This window comes from Acomys minous, assembly GCF_964271855.1.
Source record: "Acomys minous genome assembly, chromosome: 15".
Classification (NCBI taxonomy): Eukaryota; Metazoa; Chordata; class Mammalia; order Rodentia; family Muridae; genus Acomys; species Acomys minous.
This window is the reverse complement of record NC_140497.1, coordinates 17,950,212-17,967,477: the sequence shown is the minus strand read 5'-3', so window position 1 is coordinate 17,967,477 and position 17,266 is coordinate 17,950,212. Positions and strand designations below refer to the sequence as shown.

General features: G+C 51.2%; 1 protein-coding gene across 2 annotated transcripts in view; it reads right to left on the bottom strand.

The window, feature by feature from the left end:
* ADGRA2 (adhesion G protein-coupled receptor A2) overlaps nucleotides 1–17,266 on the bottom strand; it is a 39,891-nt gene that overhangs the window by 9,921 nt on the left and 12,704 nt on the right. For both annotated transcript variants that reach the window (XM_084758245.1, XM_084758246.1), the window contains exons 2-8: nucleotides 13,994–14,065; nucleotides 3,142–3,213; nucleotides 2,791–2,862; nucleotides 2,537–2,608; nucleotides 1,949–2,112; nucleotides 1,292–1,505; nucleotides 254–418 (exon numbers count right to left, since the gene is read on the bottom strand). In XM_084758245.1, the coding sequence (XP_084614371.1) occupies nucleotides 254–418; nucleotides 1,292–1,505; nucleotides 1,949–2,112; nucleotides 2,537–2,608; nucleotides 2,791–2,862; nucleotides 3,142–3,213; nucleotides 13,994–14,065 (831 nt within the window). The remainder of the gene's footprint in view (nucleotides 1–253; nucleotides 419–1,291; nucleotides 1,506–1,948; nucleotides 2,113–2,536; nucleotides 2,609–2,790; nucleotides 2,863–3,141; nucleotides 3,214–13,993; nucleotides 14,066–17,266) is intronic.

Sequence of the window (17,266 nt, the reverse complement as noted above, 5' to 3'; positions counted from 1 at the left end):
CCCTCATACAGAGAGGGCCTCTCGAACATGAAAATGTGATGCTGTCTGTAGAAAGCTTTTGCATACCAAAGTGGGGAAAAGCAATTTTAAAAGATGGTCGTCATCTTGAGAGGCAACAGCAAGATTGTGGGCTAAATGAGAAATGGGAGTCCTTGGGACTGGAGGAAGAAAGCAAATTGGGTGCCCCTAGTCATGTGTGCTTTCAGAGGGTACAGGGGTGGGGGCAGCCATTTATAAAAGCGAAGCAGCCAACCTGAAGTCCCCACGGTTGTTGGTCACACGTTCAGCAGGGCAGTAGGAGGCGGAGGTCTCCAACACTACTATCTCCACCTTCTTGCTGGTATTGCCTTGGATGGTGGACACGGAGCACTCCCACTCACCTGAGGCCCACACGCCGATGTGAGACAGGGTCAGCTCACTGCAGGGGAGGGGTGGGGGAACTGGCTTGGTGCGCTGGTTAGGTGGTTTTGTCTTGGGGTGTGTGTGTGTGTGTGTGTGAACTCGACACAAGCTAGGGTCAGCCGAGAAGATGCCTCCATCACAGTGGCCTATGGGCAAGTCTGTGGGAGCATTCTCTTGAGTAGTGTTTGATGTGAGAGCGCCTAGCCCACTGTGGGTGGCGCCACTCCCAAGCAAGTGGTCCACAGTTGTTTAAGAACCAGGCTAAGCATGGGAAGGGACACATTTCCCCCATGGTCTCTGCTTCGGTTCTTGCCTCCAGGTTCCTTCCCTGCTTGAGTTCTTGCCCTGATGTCCCTCCCTTTCCTCCCCAAGTTGCTTTTGGACATGGTCTTTATCAGAGCAATAGAAAGCAGATGAAGACACCTGGTGAGCACCCTCAGGCCCAGTCCAGTCTCTCCCCCTCACCCCCACCCCCTGCGGCCATGGCCCTGGACAGCCCACCCACCTATGCCTTGTCCTTGGACACTAGCCACCAGCTCAGAGTCTTCCTTTAATGGGACAAGAGATACACAATCTCTCTCTCTCTCTCTTCTTTCCTTCTGCCTAGAGGGCACTGAAGGCACCGAGGAAGTACTAACAAATGTCAAACACCACCTCGCCTCATTTTACCAAGCATTTAACACTTTTTTTTAAAAAGGGAGGCTTCAGTTCTAGCCTCTCCAGTCAGACCATGTATGACTGCATCTTGGCTCTCTATAATCTCTCTCGCCCCTCCTCCCTCCCTCTCCCTCTCCTTTCCCATCTCCCAGGAGCTTGTCTGGAAAGGAATGGGAACTGTGGCTCCCCTTCTCCATGTCCTTGACTATAAACGGGGCTGCGGAGCCTGTACCTGGTGATGAAGGTGCAGTCGTGGATGAGGTTTTCCGCAAGGACGATGCCAGCCTGCTCATCACTCTCCATGGGAGCCCCGTTGTGGTACCAGTGGATGCGGGTATCATTGCCCAAGTAGCTGGCCGAGCACTGGAAGGGCAGCCGGTCACCCTGGAACACCACTTGGCGTAGGGATGGGATGAGGTAGTGCGTGTGCAGTTCCAGAGCCCCTTCTGTGGATGAGACACCAGCAGGGAGGCCTGGGTGTGTGCCCGTGTGAGCCCCTGTCAGAGACTGGCTCAGGTAAGCGCAATCCGGTAGTTCTTAAAGGGCAACACGTAGTGAGCCTGGGATCCCATAGGGTAAGCCAAGACCCTCTGCCTCTAGTGCTCTCTGGGTGGGAATGAAAGGAGTCAGAATCCTCCCAGGTAAGAAGAAATCGGGGGAGTACACAGTGGTGTTACCCAGAGGGGAGAACAGATGAGAATATTAACAAGCAAACAGCCCTAGAAGAGGTTTAGGCATGCTGGCAGAAGGCCACCCCGCGCAACTGGGGAAAAGAGAAAGGCCTGGAAAACATGGCCATCATATATCCACACATGGGGCCCAGAGAGCCTTGACCTAGCAAGCTGTGGGTGAGGGACCTGTTCTTTGGGGCCTGGGACAGGTTTCTCACCGCAGCGGAGCTGAGCCTCCTGGAGGCTGCTCAGGGCCTGGGCGTGCAGGGCACTGGGGTAGGCACAGAGTGTGCGCTCCGACAGTTGCAGGGAGTGATTCCGGGCCCAGGGCAGCAGCCAGCGCAGGTGGCAGTCACAGGTCAGAAACTCAGTACCAAAGTCCCTGCAGGGCAGGTACAAGGAACAACGTGGGCTCACGGGCATGAAACTAAGCAAGGCGGTGCTAGAGAGAACAACCTTGGGGACATGTGTGCCCCGCTGCCCGGGACATGGTTAAGTTGAAGGCATTTGTGGCAATGTGCCTAGTCAGCAGGCATGATGTACGCTCCTTGGGGCTGGTGCTAGAAATGGCCACACATTAGCCCCAGTCAATGTGTTGAGTAAAGAACAGATGGTGTGGGGTGGTAAAGTGGATCTGGGAGTTTCTTTAGGGATAAGGCGAGGGCTGACGTCTGTCCTTCAGAGTCCCCTGGTTCCAAGTGTCTCCCTTCTGGTCAGAGGAAAGGACAGACGGGGTCAGGGGTGGGGTGGGGTGGGGGAAGGAGGATGGGAGTGGGGGGCCGCTCCTGTGCTGGAAGGATACTCACACAACCATAAGGGCCGGCAGCTCATCAAAGACCCCAGGTTGCAGGCTGGAGAAAATGTTCCCAGATATGTTTCTGCAGATGGCAGGGGGGACTGAGTTAAAATCTTAGGGTCTCCCTGGGCCAGGAGAGTAGATCGGATGGAAGGAGAAACGGTCTGACCCAGCCTTCTTCCTCCCCAGCCCTCCCCCTCTCCTTCCCCAGGTCCCCACACCATCCTCCCCCCCCCCCAACTCTCTCAGAAGCCCCTCACTCACAGTCTGAGAAGCCTGGGGAGGCCTTGAAATGTCTCAGAACTGAGACAGCCAATCCGGTTGTTGGAGAGATCTCTAGAGAGAGACACACACACTCAGCAAGCCCGACAATACTACAAGATGAAGAATCTCTTCCGAGTAAGACCTGCTGCTGGACATTATGTGGGCAGTAGGCTTGGGCCCAGCGCCACAGCAAGCTGCAAACACCCCCACATTTGGCCCTAGCCAATGTACTGAGTAGAGACGTGATGCCTGAGAAGTGACAGGGCAGGGTAGGTACTAGGAGCGGTTGGCTCATGGTATTTGGGGGGAAAGAGAGGGCTGGGGACAGGATGGGCAGGACATGCCACTCACAGGCGTCTCAGCTCTCCCAGACCTAGGAAGGCTCCAGGCTGCACAGCGCTGATGACATTGTTCCTCAGGTCCCTGTGGGAAGCAGTGGGGATGCCTTCATGCTTCTGTCTACCGGCTACCCTGCTCCTTGAGTGGGGCAGCCTGTCGCCACAGGTACTGGTGTCCTTCTAAGTCAGTTTTCCTACACACCCAGCCAAGAAGTCCCTTCAGCCTTCTCTGGCCACCAGTAAGGAGTACAGGTCAGAGAAATGTTTGGAAGCTAAAGTCCCAGGAAAAAGAACAAATGTTCGCTGAAGACTCTGGACCGACTCATGATCCACTTGCTTAATGATGACATGGCGCTGATGTGATGCAAATGGAAAGCCACAATTATCTTGGGCTATCTTTAGTTCCCTTAATAGCCACCTGCCCCCTGCCTTTCTATCCAGCCTAATTTCCTTTTGACTATCAGCTAAGATCTTTGTGCCTGAGTAGATAACCCAAAGCTAAGAATGTCATCAGATAGCATCTGAGGCCCAGGACAGCTGATTTCTCCATGCTGCAGTAATGCTTACCTACTGGGTAAATGCACTGACTTATGGATTTCTTTGTTCTGGGATAATAAAGTTTATGTGGCCTCTTCTACAGTAGAACAGCAGGTCACTCAGAGCAAGCAGAATCCATTCCTAGGCATGGTCACTCATCTGTGGCTCAGAGTGAACTACCCCTTACACCCTCTGGGACAAGAGCTGTGTTTTATGTCACCATATTCTAGATGATTGAAGAGGGCTTTGGATGGAGAAACAGGGTAAGGGGCAGAGAAATTAGGAGACTGGTTTCCCACTGTCCTGGGAGCCACTCTAGGACCTTACAGGGCCGTTCTAGGAAGCCTTTGAAAACAGCCATACCTAGCCATCAGAGGGAATTTTATAATTATCATATTCCTACGGTATCTCTCTCTCCCTCTCTCCCTCTCCCCCCCCTCCCTCCCTCCCTCTCCCTCCCTCCCTGTCCCCCTCTCTCTCTCCCTCCCTCTCCCTCCCTCCCTGTCCCCCCTCTCTCTCTTTCTCTGAAGGCTGTGAAGAGGCAGGCAGGCTGGCTGGGGTGAGCAATGCACTGTGTCTTTGTACAGCTCCAAGCTGCCAACCATGGGTCCGGATAAGGCCCAGGGCTAATAAAACCCGTTGGAGTCTTCAGCCCTGCCCCCCTAAGAGAATATCTTATCTGTACCCTGCTGTCAGGAGGCGGCAAGGAAGCTGTCTAGGTGGAGCAGGTCACAGCAGGATGAATGCTGGCTCCTGGGGGCCATCCCATTCCACACGGAGAAGCATACCACAGGCACCTCTCACTCATGCACACGGCAGCCTCTGACTCCTAGTTCAGTAGCCCAAACACCACTGAGGCGGGAATTCAACTCTTGGCCCTTCGTCCCTTCCCCAGAGGCTGCACTAGTTCCCAACCAAGGGACATGCTAATGCCTATCTAATGGCTCCAGCCAAATCAATATCTACCATACAGGCCTCTGCACGGAAGGCCAAGCTGGATACTGGCCAGCTCATCCTCTGTACTATCTGTTAGCATTCAGGCTGCCTGCTAGCCCGCCCCTGGGGGCCTTCAACATCTGACGTCATCACCTGCCACCTCTACCAAGTGTGTGTCAAGTTCTCGGGATATAAGAACGGGCCCACCACCCAACCCTCCCTCTCCTGCTCTCTCTTGGTTTCTCTCTGTTTCCCTCTGTCATGGGCCCCCTCCCCTTTTTTCCCCTCTTCCCTCTCCCTCCATCCCTCTGCAATAAATCTCTTTTCATACCTGATCTGTTGTGCAGCATCTTTATATATTGCGACACTATCCTCTACGGTGCGCGTGGCCAATGAGGGCTACCGATTATGACCCACCCAGGGCTCCACCAAACCCTGTCTTTTCTAAGCCAACACAGACTACAACTGAGGCTGCCTAGAGCACTAACTAAGGGTCGTCATTTCTGCTCCTACCTAAAAGAGCCCAGGAAACTAGGAAACTGGGAAGCAGTGAGCGAAGGTGGGCCACTCCTGGGGGAAGAAGACAGAACTCGTCGGACAACGGGATCTGGGGGTCAACCTGGTTTCCAAAGCTCTGCCATCCCAGCCAGTTTCAAACAGAGGCAAGTCAACTTGGCTCTACATACTAAGGGCCTTGGAGACAATGCTGAACTATGAACAGGAAAGAGTTAACTGAACTATGTCCCTGCTGGGTAAGAGGAAATGGGTGTCCAGGATGGGGAGGTGCTGTCCTGTCCCACCAGGGGGCCTGTTTGTGCTGTCCCAGTTGGGGAACACTGAGAGACAAGAGGCAGAGGTGAAATTTCTATTTAGCTAGGCTGTTTGTATCTCAGCTCTAGACTCAGATGATGGTGAGTCCCCTTAAGGAAGAAGGGAAAGCTGGCATCAGGGCTCAGCTTCCTAGAGAAAGCTAGAGTTGTGGGAAGGTGCCCCGATGCTGGAGAATGTGGAAGGGCCTGGCCTGGTCCTAGATTCCCTGCATGCCAAGTCAAAAGGGCAGAGTAAGTCCCCCTGACCAGGTCTGCCCTTCCTGTGTATCCCCCCCCACCCTTTGGACTGTCAGGCTCCACCCTTCCATCCCACCCTCCTCTGTTGATCCAGCATGTGCCCCCTGGCCTCTGCTGGGGTCTGGCCATTCTCAGGGATCTGCCTCCCACCCCCATGCAGGGGCGGGCAGAGGGAAACACATTCCTCATTGTGTCACTTCCCTTCATGGGCTGCCAAGGGGCTGAGGCGGCAGCCCCCCCCCCCCCCTTTCCCTCTGCTCACTTGTGTTTATTCTCATTTCCTCCCCGTCCCGCCTCCCCCGACACACACCCCCCCCCCACCCGCCTGCCCCACTGATGCTCTGCAGATGGGAGCAAGGCAGCCCTGGGGCCCCAGCCCCTCTCCCTGCCCTGTTTCCTGCAGCTAAGCCACGCAAGGCCCTCAGTACAGGGCAGCTGCCACAGGGACAGACATTCACCTCCCTTTACTCAAGTGTGCTCAGAGGTTTCCTGGGGGGCTGGGAGGGGGGGGAGAGGGGGGGGGGAGTCGCTCAGAGCTGGGACACCAGGTCTTGGAGGCAAAGGCCAGGGGCCGCTCCCTGGGCTGGACCATGACAGCCCAGTGGCCCTGTGGGCAGACCTTGTCTCCTAGTCCCTGAATAAGGGAAGTGGCTCAGGGCTGAACCTTCTCAGGGACTGGAGGAAATGGCACCCCAGGACCTGTGTATTTTAGAAATCCGAGGCTCTTGTCAATTGGCTGTCTGAACCCTTCCTGTTTAGCATGTTCCTGGGAAAAGCTGATGAAGGCCTGGACTCTCACCCTAGAAGAATGTACTACACCTAACACTGGGCACACAGTCTTGAAGGGCTGTGGAACCCAGGCTAAGAGCCCTTGCTCCAAAGATCTAGGACCAGGGCTTAGCAGGAAAGCACTTGCCTTGTGTGTGCAAAGCCCCAAGTTCCATCCCATAACGAAAAAGAAACACACCAGGTATAGTAGTGCACTCAGGAGGTACAGACAACTGGATCTCTGTGAGTTCGAGGCTAGCCTGGTCTATATTGTAAAACCCCGTTTTGTTTTTAAAGCCAAAGAAAGGAAGCCTGGTGTGGTGGTACACGCCTTTAATCCCAGCACTCCGGAGGCAGAGGCTGGCGTTTGCTGTGAGTTTGAGGCCAGCCTGGTCTATAAAGCGAGTCCAGGACAGCCAAGGCTAACACAGAGAAACCCTGTCTTGAAAAAACAAAAACAAAACAAAACAAAAAACAAAAAAAGAAAGAAAGAAAGCAAGAAAGAAAGAAAAAAGAAAAAGAGACCCTTGCTCCAAAGTAACCTAAGGGCACAAAGCTGTCCAAAATATAGGCTCTATGGCTCCCTGTCTGCTCCCATGGAGCTCCGCTATATAGGGAACCTGGGAAAGAGGGACGGCATTGATGGAGTGCCCACATCCCTGTTGCCTTTTGCCCAACCTTGATCATACACCTTGACTCCAGGCTCACCCTTCTCGAGCTGTGGGTGTCGGCTGGAGGAAGGGACCCCTGAGAGCAGGATTGGAGGGAGACTTCCTAGGGCAGTCACGCTCTGCGGCCTTGTTGGCAACAGACCTCTAGAACTGGAGCTCATGAGCACAGCGGGGAGAGACGGTCACCGCTGGGCTGGTCGCAGCAGCGATGGTGCAAACGTTCATCAGCACTTAGGAGGCTGAAGCGGGAGGATGTGAGTTTGAGGCCAGCCTCTGCTATGTATAGCTAGCACCTGACTCCAATAACAAACAAACAAACAAACAAACACAAGTAAAAGCCAAAGCGAAGCAAAGCAAAACAAAAAGGCCCACCAGGTGGAAGTTCCCAAAAGAATCCAATCATAATAGACTAAAAGATGAAAGTATCTAAGTATCCATCAATGTATAACTAAATAAAAGACTTAAAATATAGTATGTTTGGTCAAGGAGCTCTTTACTGTACACAATGTACAGTAAAGTACAGCTTTTTATTCCACAACGAGGAATGAAGTGCTGATACATGTTAATGCATGGATGGCCCTGGAAAATGTTACACTGGCTGAAAGGATCTAGTTATAAAAGATTACATATTATATAATTCTATTTATATGAACCGTCCATAGCAGGCAAATCCATAAAGGCAGGAAGGATATTAGTGGTTGCTTAGGACTGGTAGAGGAATGGGGAGTGACAGCTAATGATTCAAGGTTTCTTTTGTGGATGACGAAAATGTTCCAAAATTAGATTAAAGTGATGGTTACACAACTTTCTGAAATATTTCAAGGCCCTCTGGATTGTGCTCTTTAAATGGGTGATATAAATTACATCATGTTAGAGTTGTTAAAAGCGCGAGTTGTCATGACTCTGTGCCGTACGCACTTACACACACACACACACACACACACACACACACACACACACACACATTCGGGCAGAGTAGAATTGCACAGAATTGGCTCCTCCTAGGCCCCCACAGACCTCCCTGCTTGTAGGTCTGAAAACCAAATTATAGGTTCGCTGGCCACACAGCAACTTGCCCTGAGCCCTGCAAGGTTTCCAAAGTTCGAGTTTAACTAGAAAGGGCAGGCTGGCTGCGTAACAGGCCAGAATACCCCTTGCAGGTATAGAGGCTGCTGGGGAAAGGAGATCCACTGTGCTCCCAGACTGTCACCCTCCCACCACCTCACAGGGCTTTTGCCCCTGACACCATTCTACAGGGATTTATTGAGCACATAGATTGTGCCAGGCACAAACTGACCAAGGCAAACAAGAGGATCCCCCAGGGCTTCAGCTGTCCTGGAGCCCAGGACAGCTTCTACGTGTCCTCCCTCCCCAAGTGTTAGTGGGAACTAGAAAGGAAAGGAGAAACAAGGGCCCGGGGGCCTCACCCTTGGCCCCGCCCACAGATTAATGGAAACCACCTGGCCAGTGAGCAGCCCATTCTAATGAGTGCCCCGGCACCCGCTGCATACCAGCCCCCAGGGCTCATTAATCTCATTAGGCAATGACAAATCAGCCAGGGCTGAGCAAGCTCCTCTCCTTGGGCCGTTTTCTCCAGCTTCACACAAGCCTCGGTGGGCCCATATCCACATGGAGTCTCTCTCTCTCTCTCTCTCTCTCTCTCTCTCTCTCTCTCTCTCTCTCACACACACACACACACACACACACACACACACATGCATATTAAATCTCTCTCCCTTGACCTCGTCTGGCAGGGTGGGGATGCCTGTCCGGTAGTCTCATGGGTGGGCGTGGGGGCATCGCATAGAGATGCCTGAAGAATTTTCTCCCAACCTCTTCCTCATTGCTAGTGCAACATGTGGACAGAGAAACTTAGAAGGCACCTGAGGAATGGGTCCTCCGCAGGAGGGTCGGGGGAGGGTCTATGGGACACTACTTGTTTACCATGCATAGGGCCAATACTTGACACCTGGCACCACAAACAACAAAAGCAAAAGCGGGGGCCTTGTGACACACAGCTGATTGTATTTGTAATCTCAGTACTCCAGAGGGCAAAGGGAGGGACCCTGGACTACACACGGGGTTTTAGGTGCTCCAAAACAGAACAAGACAGAAACAAGGCCTGAGAAATGGCTCTGCAGAGGCGGGTACTCGCCACTAAGCTTGCCAACTTGCATTTTATTCTCAAAATCTATGTGGTGGAAAGATGTGTAAGATGTCCTCTGATCTTCGTACATGTACCACGGCATAAATGTAAAAAATGAAAATAAAAGGACACCTCACTACATTTCTAACTGCCTGAGTAAGGCTGGGAAGTCCGGACAGCTACAAATAACAGGGGGCCAGGCAAACACTTTACAATGTAGAACTCTCCAGAAGGGAAGGGCGCCACGTTCACTGACAAAGCCGATGCTCAGAGGCACTCACTCTGTAGACAGAGTCATCTAACCCCATAACAACAGCTCAGAGAAGAACTAGCCCCATTCTCCGCATGGGTCACGCAAGGCTTGTGGAATCACCCAGAAACAAAGGCAAGGATCAGGATTTGATCCCAGGCCTCTTTATACCAGAGTAAGGCCATGCTTTATTTCTGTTTGTTTTGAGGAGGTCCTGGTGTATAGCTATATAGCACCAGCTGGCCTGGTGCACATGGTGCCTGCCTTGAACTTGTGACAGTATTCCTGCCTCTGCCTCCCCGGGGCTGGGATTTTAAGTGTTCCACCATATCTAGCTACCACACCCTGGCCCTGGCTCATGCCTTTGACAGTTTCGCCCATTTACCTACCCTGCCCCAAATATCTTTCCTATGGGCCCCAAACAGGCTAGGTCTGGCTGAGGGGCTGTAGGCAGATGTGGGTCCTTCTGTACACCCCCTGGGCTGGCCAGGAGGCTGTACACTCCTGTGGCACACAGGAAGTTTTGATTCATCATATCTGATTGATAGAAACAGGTCTCCCTAGATCCTTAGCTGTCCTGGAACTAAATCTGTAGACCCAGGCTGGCCTTGAACTTAAGAGCTCCACTTGCCTCTGCCTCCTTCTAAGTGCGGAGATAAAAAAGGCTTGAGCTACTACTGTCTGGCTACTTCTACATCCATCCTGCTTCCAAAGCAGAGGGCAAGCAGGTCTACTGCCCCACTCTTGGTCAGCAAGGTCACTGACACACTGAGACACACACAGACACGCACATAGTGCCCTTTCATCCATTTGCAAAGGCCTGATGAGCTCTCAGCACCGGGGGTGGGGGGTGGGGAGGGGTGGAGGGGGGAGGGAAGGGGAGGGGGGAGGGGAGGGGAGGAAGGTTGGGGGTGGGTGGGTGGGGATGAGGAGGCAGGAGGGCACATTCTGTAGCTTACTTACCATTGCAGCTACCAGACCAGATCCCAACCTTCCCATAGGACTTGCTGTCTACAGATCGTGGGATATGGGACCGACGCGGCCTCAGCTGCCCATGCCTAGACATCCGGGTCTCACTGGACAGAGAGATCAGTGTTCCCTGGACACCAACCACACACCAGGCTACAAATGTCACAGTTGTGATGAATAGGCCCACACAGTCTAGGGGTCATCTGGTGTGTTGGCTCCCAACCTCAGATGCGCATGAGAACTGCCTTCTTGCTGGGTAGAATTCCCAGGCCCTATCTGACCCAATGACTTACCATCTCCAGGAATGGGACACAGGGCTGGCATTACTTATGGGCCTTCTCCCTACCCTAGCACAATGGCTAGTCATACATTCATCTGGCTGGGTGTCATGGTGTGCACTTATAGGCCTAGCTTATGGGCCTATGGGGCGAGTCACTTGAGTGCAGTATATCAAGGCAATCCTGAGCCACACACTGAGACTCTCATATCGAAACAACAAGCAAAGCACTAATGCTGTATTCTGCTAACACAAGTGTGCTGTGGAGGTGTTCGGCAGATGTGGAGTCAGCTGAGCTGAAGGAGATAGCTTCCACAATGCAGTTGGATATCCTGTAATCAGCTGAAGGCTCAGGAGAGAGGAAAAGAAAAATCTTGTCCAGAGGAAATTTTATCTCAAGACGGCAGCTTTTTTTCCTGTCTGACTTCCCAGCCTAGGGTTTTGGACTCGACAGTCCCCACAGTCATATAAACCTGACTTTTTGGAACACACGCTCATCTATCAGCAAGTAGTGATCGGCGCGCTAGAGGTCCTGGTCACAGCCCTGCCAGAGGCCCTCCTTACCCAGCTGTGCTCAGCACAGCGATTTGCCCCAGAGCTTCTTCCTCCATGTCACTGAAGTTCTGGTCTCCCCAGGTGAGAGACTGCAGGCTCCACACAGATCCCAGAGCAGGATGTTAAGTCCATGACTTGCCTCACTTTCTCCCCTCCCTGGTTTTACAATGGGTATCCCACGCTTGGCAGCCATTATTGATCACTTTGACTACACACACACACACACACACACACACGTATGTGTGTATAGTGTGTATATATATATGTGTATATATATATATACACATAAATGTGTGTTTGTATATGTATATATAGTTTCATATAGTCCAGGCTGGCCTCAAACTCATTGTATCAGAGGATGACCTTGAACTCCTGATCTTCTGGAGTTCAGGGATTATAGGCATTTGCTACCACACCCTGTTTACAGGTTTGGGCCATATGTGAGGCCTCAGAGCTTGGAATCCTTGCCCTTGTGTCCTTTCTCATGGCACACGCCCCCAATACCCAATAGCTTGGCAATCATACCCCCTTCCCCATGCATGCTCTGAAGGAACTGTACTTCCTATGGGTGGGAAGGACAGCAAACCTTGGGTCTCTGAAGGAAAGGGAGGCAAAGGAAACAAGAGAGGACGTGGTGGCACACACCTTTAATCCCAGCCCTTGGGAGGCAGAGGCAGGTGGATCTCTGGGAGTTCGAGGCCGGCCTGGTCTACAGAGTGAGTCCAGGACAGCCAAGGCTACACAGAGAAACCCTGTCTCAAAATAAAATAAAATAAAATAAAATAAAATAAAATAATAAAAGAAAGAAAGAAAGAAAGAAAGAAAAAGAAGATGAAGAAGACGTAAGATCTGTTCCCAAATGCTCAATCACACGTGGAAGAATGAGCTTGCGCTTCTCCCCTCACCTGTAATCCCAGCACTTAGTGGGCTAAAGCAGAGGCCAGGGCCAGCCTGGGCTACATAAAAAAGAGCCTGGACTCTCAAAAAAAGGGGGTGGGGAGGCCGGGGGTGGGGGTGGGGAATCCCAACAGAAGATGTTGTTAGAAGCTAAAAGGTGCAGACAGAATGAGGAGCCAGGTTCCCACCAGGACTACGCTGCATTCTATATAAATGGCACCATTTCTCCCCCTCCCATGGGGGACAATTTCTTTGAGCATCAGACAAGCTAGCTTTCTGTCATTATCACAGGTATGAGCTGCGGAACCAGAGGACCCTGAGCACAGAGATACACTGCACCACCCTCACGCCCCTTCCAGGACCTTCTCCTAGCCCCAGTCTGCCCCACGGTCAGAGTTTTCTAACTCCTCTTGGATTTGATCATCTTTGTCTCCCACAGAGGCTGCCTTGCCTTCCTCTCTCACCTTGGTGGATGTGGAGGGAGGGAGGGAGGGAGGAAAGGAGGGTGTCTTACAAGGAAGCTGAACACTTAAGTGGATACTGCAGCTCTGCTGCCCTAATCTTGAAGACACGTCCTTTAAACATGTCTGAAAGAAGTCCCCAAACTCCTTTATGATCAGAGAGAGATGTCCGTGATCTCTACCATACTGAAGTCACACCTTCTTTTTATATAGTTTTTAAATCATGCTGACCCAAGGCTTTGGAACAAAATGGTCTCAGAGGGGGCCAAGAGCCCTACTGCATGAATTAGAAACGCCTCAGAAAGGGACACTATAGGTTACAGTGTGGGTGGAGAAGAAAGCAAAAAGTAGTGCCCAGGAGAGGAGACCAGGACTCTTTAGTGGAAGGCAGCGGTTCTCAAGCTGTGGGCTGTGACTCTCGGGGGTGGGGGGACGGGGGTGGGGGGGTTGAAATAACCCTTTCCTGGGAATCACCAAAGACCATTGGAAATCGTATTTGTGTTACGATTTATAACAGCAACAAAATTACAGTTATGAAGCAGCACCGAAAATAATTTTATGGTTGGGGGTCACCACAACCTGAGAAGCTGTATTAAAGGGTCACAGTGTTAGGAATGTTGAGAACCACTGGTGGGGGTGGGGGTGGGGTGGGAAAAGGAGCTCAAAGTGATGGCAAAGGCTGGGGTCTGGAATCAAGGCAGTGGGTTGACCTCACTTGGCAGGTTATGTGACTTAGTATTTAACCAGATCAGGTTAACACAGCTGAGCCCTCAGCCTTCTGCATCCTCTCTTCCCTAACTCCTGTGGCCCCCAGCTCAGTAACTTTTGTCCCACAGGTTGCCCCCAATCAGCCCCAGGGGCCATCAGCAAGGCTAGCAGGCCTCCTGGAGAGAGTAAGGGCTGAGCTCCACACACCAGCCCCTCCAGGCTTTGATTGTTGGTTTGTTTTTCTGGAAGGAGCAAAGACAGCTCAGGCACATTAAGTCTCCCTCAACCATTTCATGCTGGGCCCCCAGCTGGGAGGAGGGGCTGGCTAAAGGGCTCCCTCGGCCCTCTCTGCTAATTGCTCATTAAACACCATTAATGAGCGTCTTCTCTTTGCCCCACCTCTTCCTAAAACAGTGAAGAGACTCCACTTTGCCTACTCTCCCAGAGCAGCAGGCTCTGTCCTCTACCAAGTCCTATACTAGACCTGGCTCTGCGGGCTCCAGATCCTCTCTCTCTCTTATCCTCTCCAAAGTGACCCTGTCACCCTTTGCTATCATGCCTCACCCTTACCCCCCACCCCACCCCACCCCCACCCACCTTGCCCAAGCACTTCCATCACTTACAACTTCTCCAGCAGGGACAGTCCCAAGAAGGATCCGTTGCGGAGCCCAGTAATCTTGTTGTTGTTCAAGAGCCTGAAGGGACAGGAAGAACATGGGTACATGCTGTTAGAAGCTAGGCAGTGCAGAGTGCAGATGGAGTGGGGACCCAGGTCCCCAAGATGGCCGCACTGCACTATGCGAATGCCACCACCTAGAGATAAGCAGCAGACACCCTACCTGCCACTCCAGGATGGCGTAGGGAGAAGCTGATAACCAGTCAAGCTAGAGTGAAGGACCCCTCAATTGGATCCAACCTGACATGGGGCTCAGTAGATGTTAAGTTGTGACAGCCTGTTTCCACTTTGGAGCCTCAGTGTCAACCCCACTGAGCCCCTGCCACGGGTACCACAGCTCTGTCCTTGCAGAAGCTCTCCCTTAACCCCAAATCCAGAGCAGAAGGATGGGGGAAAACTGCCCTCATCTGGGTCAGGGAAAGAAGAGGGGCCCTAAAGCACATAGAGGCGCGCTCCTTTAGTCTCAATGCTTGGGAACTAGAGGCAAAAGAGCAAGAACTTAAAGCCATCCTCGGGTACATAGGGGCTGTACTGTGTCTGCAGCCTTGCCTCCCCTACCTATAGAAAGACTGATGGAAGCCTGAAGCTGATGGAAGGCCAGACCTCCCCCTTTACAATGCCCGCTCAGTCTTCTGTTTATTTACTGTTTACAGTCCAGGGGCAGAGGCCGCCAGTCTCATCCTTGCCCACCCACTCGGCCTTTCTCTCCCAGACTTCTCGTTGGGAGGAGGGAGCTCCAGACCAGCCAAAGGCTCACCCCTGTAGTTAATTGCTTTTTAGAAAGCTTTAATGAGACTGCTCAACCTAAACTCCTGGCAGCCCTGGGCTGAAGCAAAGGGGTTTCCTTTCTTTGTTCTGTTCTTACCAGTGGAGAACTCACTGGAAGGCCCGAAGTACAAACCTTAAGATGTCTCTGGAGTAGACAGCCACTGTGCTCTCTATACAGTGGAAAGAGACAGAGGAACCATCATGGAGATCAGGCCCAAGGCCCACAGGAGTGAGGGAATAACTCACTGGGGCAGCGAAGGACCCTCAGGCCCCAACTGCCCAGGGCCTTTGGAATTCCAGGTAAGTGCTCCACTACTGGGCTATATCCCAGGCCCCACCCTGGCTAGGATGGAGGCAAGGCAAGAGTGGGAGGGGCTGTCTGGATCAACAGCAAGAGGAAGCCACCTCATATCTTTCTTGTCCTTCCAGGTAGAGCTCACTCAACTTCTGGTATGGTCTAGTAGTCCTTCCAAGGGTGACAAGGTCCAGATGAATGGCTTAGGGGAAATTACTGGGCTTCCAAAATGAGACACACACACACACACACTCACACACACTCACACACACTCCATCTTCATATTTCAAAAAGCACATTATAGATGCCAGCTGTATGCTGCATACTTGTAACTATTGTAACTAGCACGGAGGAAGCTGAGAGAGGAGGATCAAGAACTGAAGGACCGGGCTAGAGAGATGGCTCAGTGGTTAAGAGTGGCTGCCTGCTCTTCCAGAGGTCCTGAGTTCAATTCCCAGCAACCACATGGTGGCTCACAACCATCTATGATATGATCTGATGCTCTCTTCTGCAGATAAAGCACTCATATGCAATAAATAAATCTTAAAAAAAAAAAAAAAAAAAGAGCTGGGCATGGTAGCACACACCTTCAATCCCAGCACTCGGGAAGCAGAGGCAGGCAGATCACTGTGAGTTCGAGGCCAGCCTGGTCTACAAAGTGAGTCCAGGACAGCCAAGGCTACACAGAGAAACCCTGTCTCAAAAAAAAAACCAAACAAACAAACAAAAAAGAACTGAAGGACCACCTCCACTACAGAGTAAATCATCGAGAAAAAAAAAAAAGCACGTCACAGCAGACCTGAGCTACAGCTCAGAGGAAGAATATGGTACATGAACTTAACATGTGTGAGGCCCTGAGTTCAGTCCTAACACACACAACAAACACAAAATGAGAATCAAAAGGTACCTCAGACATAGGAAAAATTAAGATGGGCTGGAGAGATGGCTCAGAGGTTAAGAGCACTGCCTGCTCTTCCAGAGGTCCTGAGTTCAATTCCCAGCAACCACATGATTCCCAACCATCTGTAATGAGATCTTGTGCCTTCTTCTGGGCTGCAGGCATTACATGCAGACAGAACACTGTATACATAATAAATGAATAAATCTTTAAAAATAAATAAAAATTAAGAGTTTTTTAGAAACTTCCCTTTTTCTGGTTTTATGGATAAAGATGTTGGCACAGGACTCCTACTCACAAATGGAGAAGCCCCAGGGAACATTAGTGCTCAAGTTTGAAAAATGGATGCTATCTTGGAGTGTGAAACAGGTCTGAGACCTGGGGAATGTCTGAGGATTGAGAATTCCAGCTAGGAAATATTAAAAATCCTACACTAGCCAGGTAGTACTGCACGCTTTTAATGCCAGGACTCAAGAGGCAGAAGCCACCACAGTCTGCATAGTGAGTTTCAGACCATTGAGGGGATGCATATTGCAATACTCTCTCAAAATGAATGGACAAATGAATGAATGAATGGATGAATGAAAAAGAAAGAAAGAAAGACAAAAAGAAAGAAAGACAGAGAGAGATCTTGGGCTGGATAGATGGTTCAGCAGTTAAGAGCACTTTCTGCCTTTTCAGAGGACTTGGGTTTAGTTCCCAGCACCCACATGGCAAAACAAAATTATTATACATATGTATTGTTTTTCAAGACAGGATTGCTCTGTGTAGACTTGGCTATCTTGGACTCAGATTTGTAGACCAGGCTGGCTACAAACTCATAGAGATTCACCTGCCTCTGTCTCCCAGAGTGCTGGGATTATAAGTGTGCACCACCGTGCCCAGCTAAAAAATATTTTTTAATCTTAAAAAACAGGCATGAACTTGGGAGGCAGAGGCAGGCAGATCACTGTGAATTTGAGGCCAGCCTGGTCTACAAAGTGAGTCCAGGACAGCCAAGGCTAACACAGAGAGACCCTGTCTCAGAAAACCAAAACAAACAAAAAACAAACAAACAAAACAAACAAACTGGCACAATGATTTACACTCTCCCAGGTGTGGTAGTGTAGATCTTTAACCCCAGCATTTGGGAGGAAGAGGCAGGTGAGTTCCAAGCCATCCAGGGCTACCTAGTAAGACTGTCTCAAAATAAGTAAGTAAGTAAATAAATCTTTAAAACATTTCTTTTTCTTAATACTACACTAGGGGCCAGCAAGACT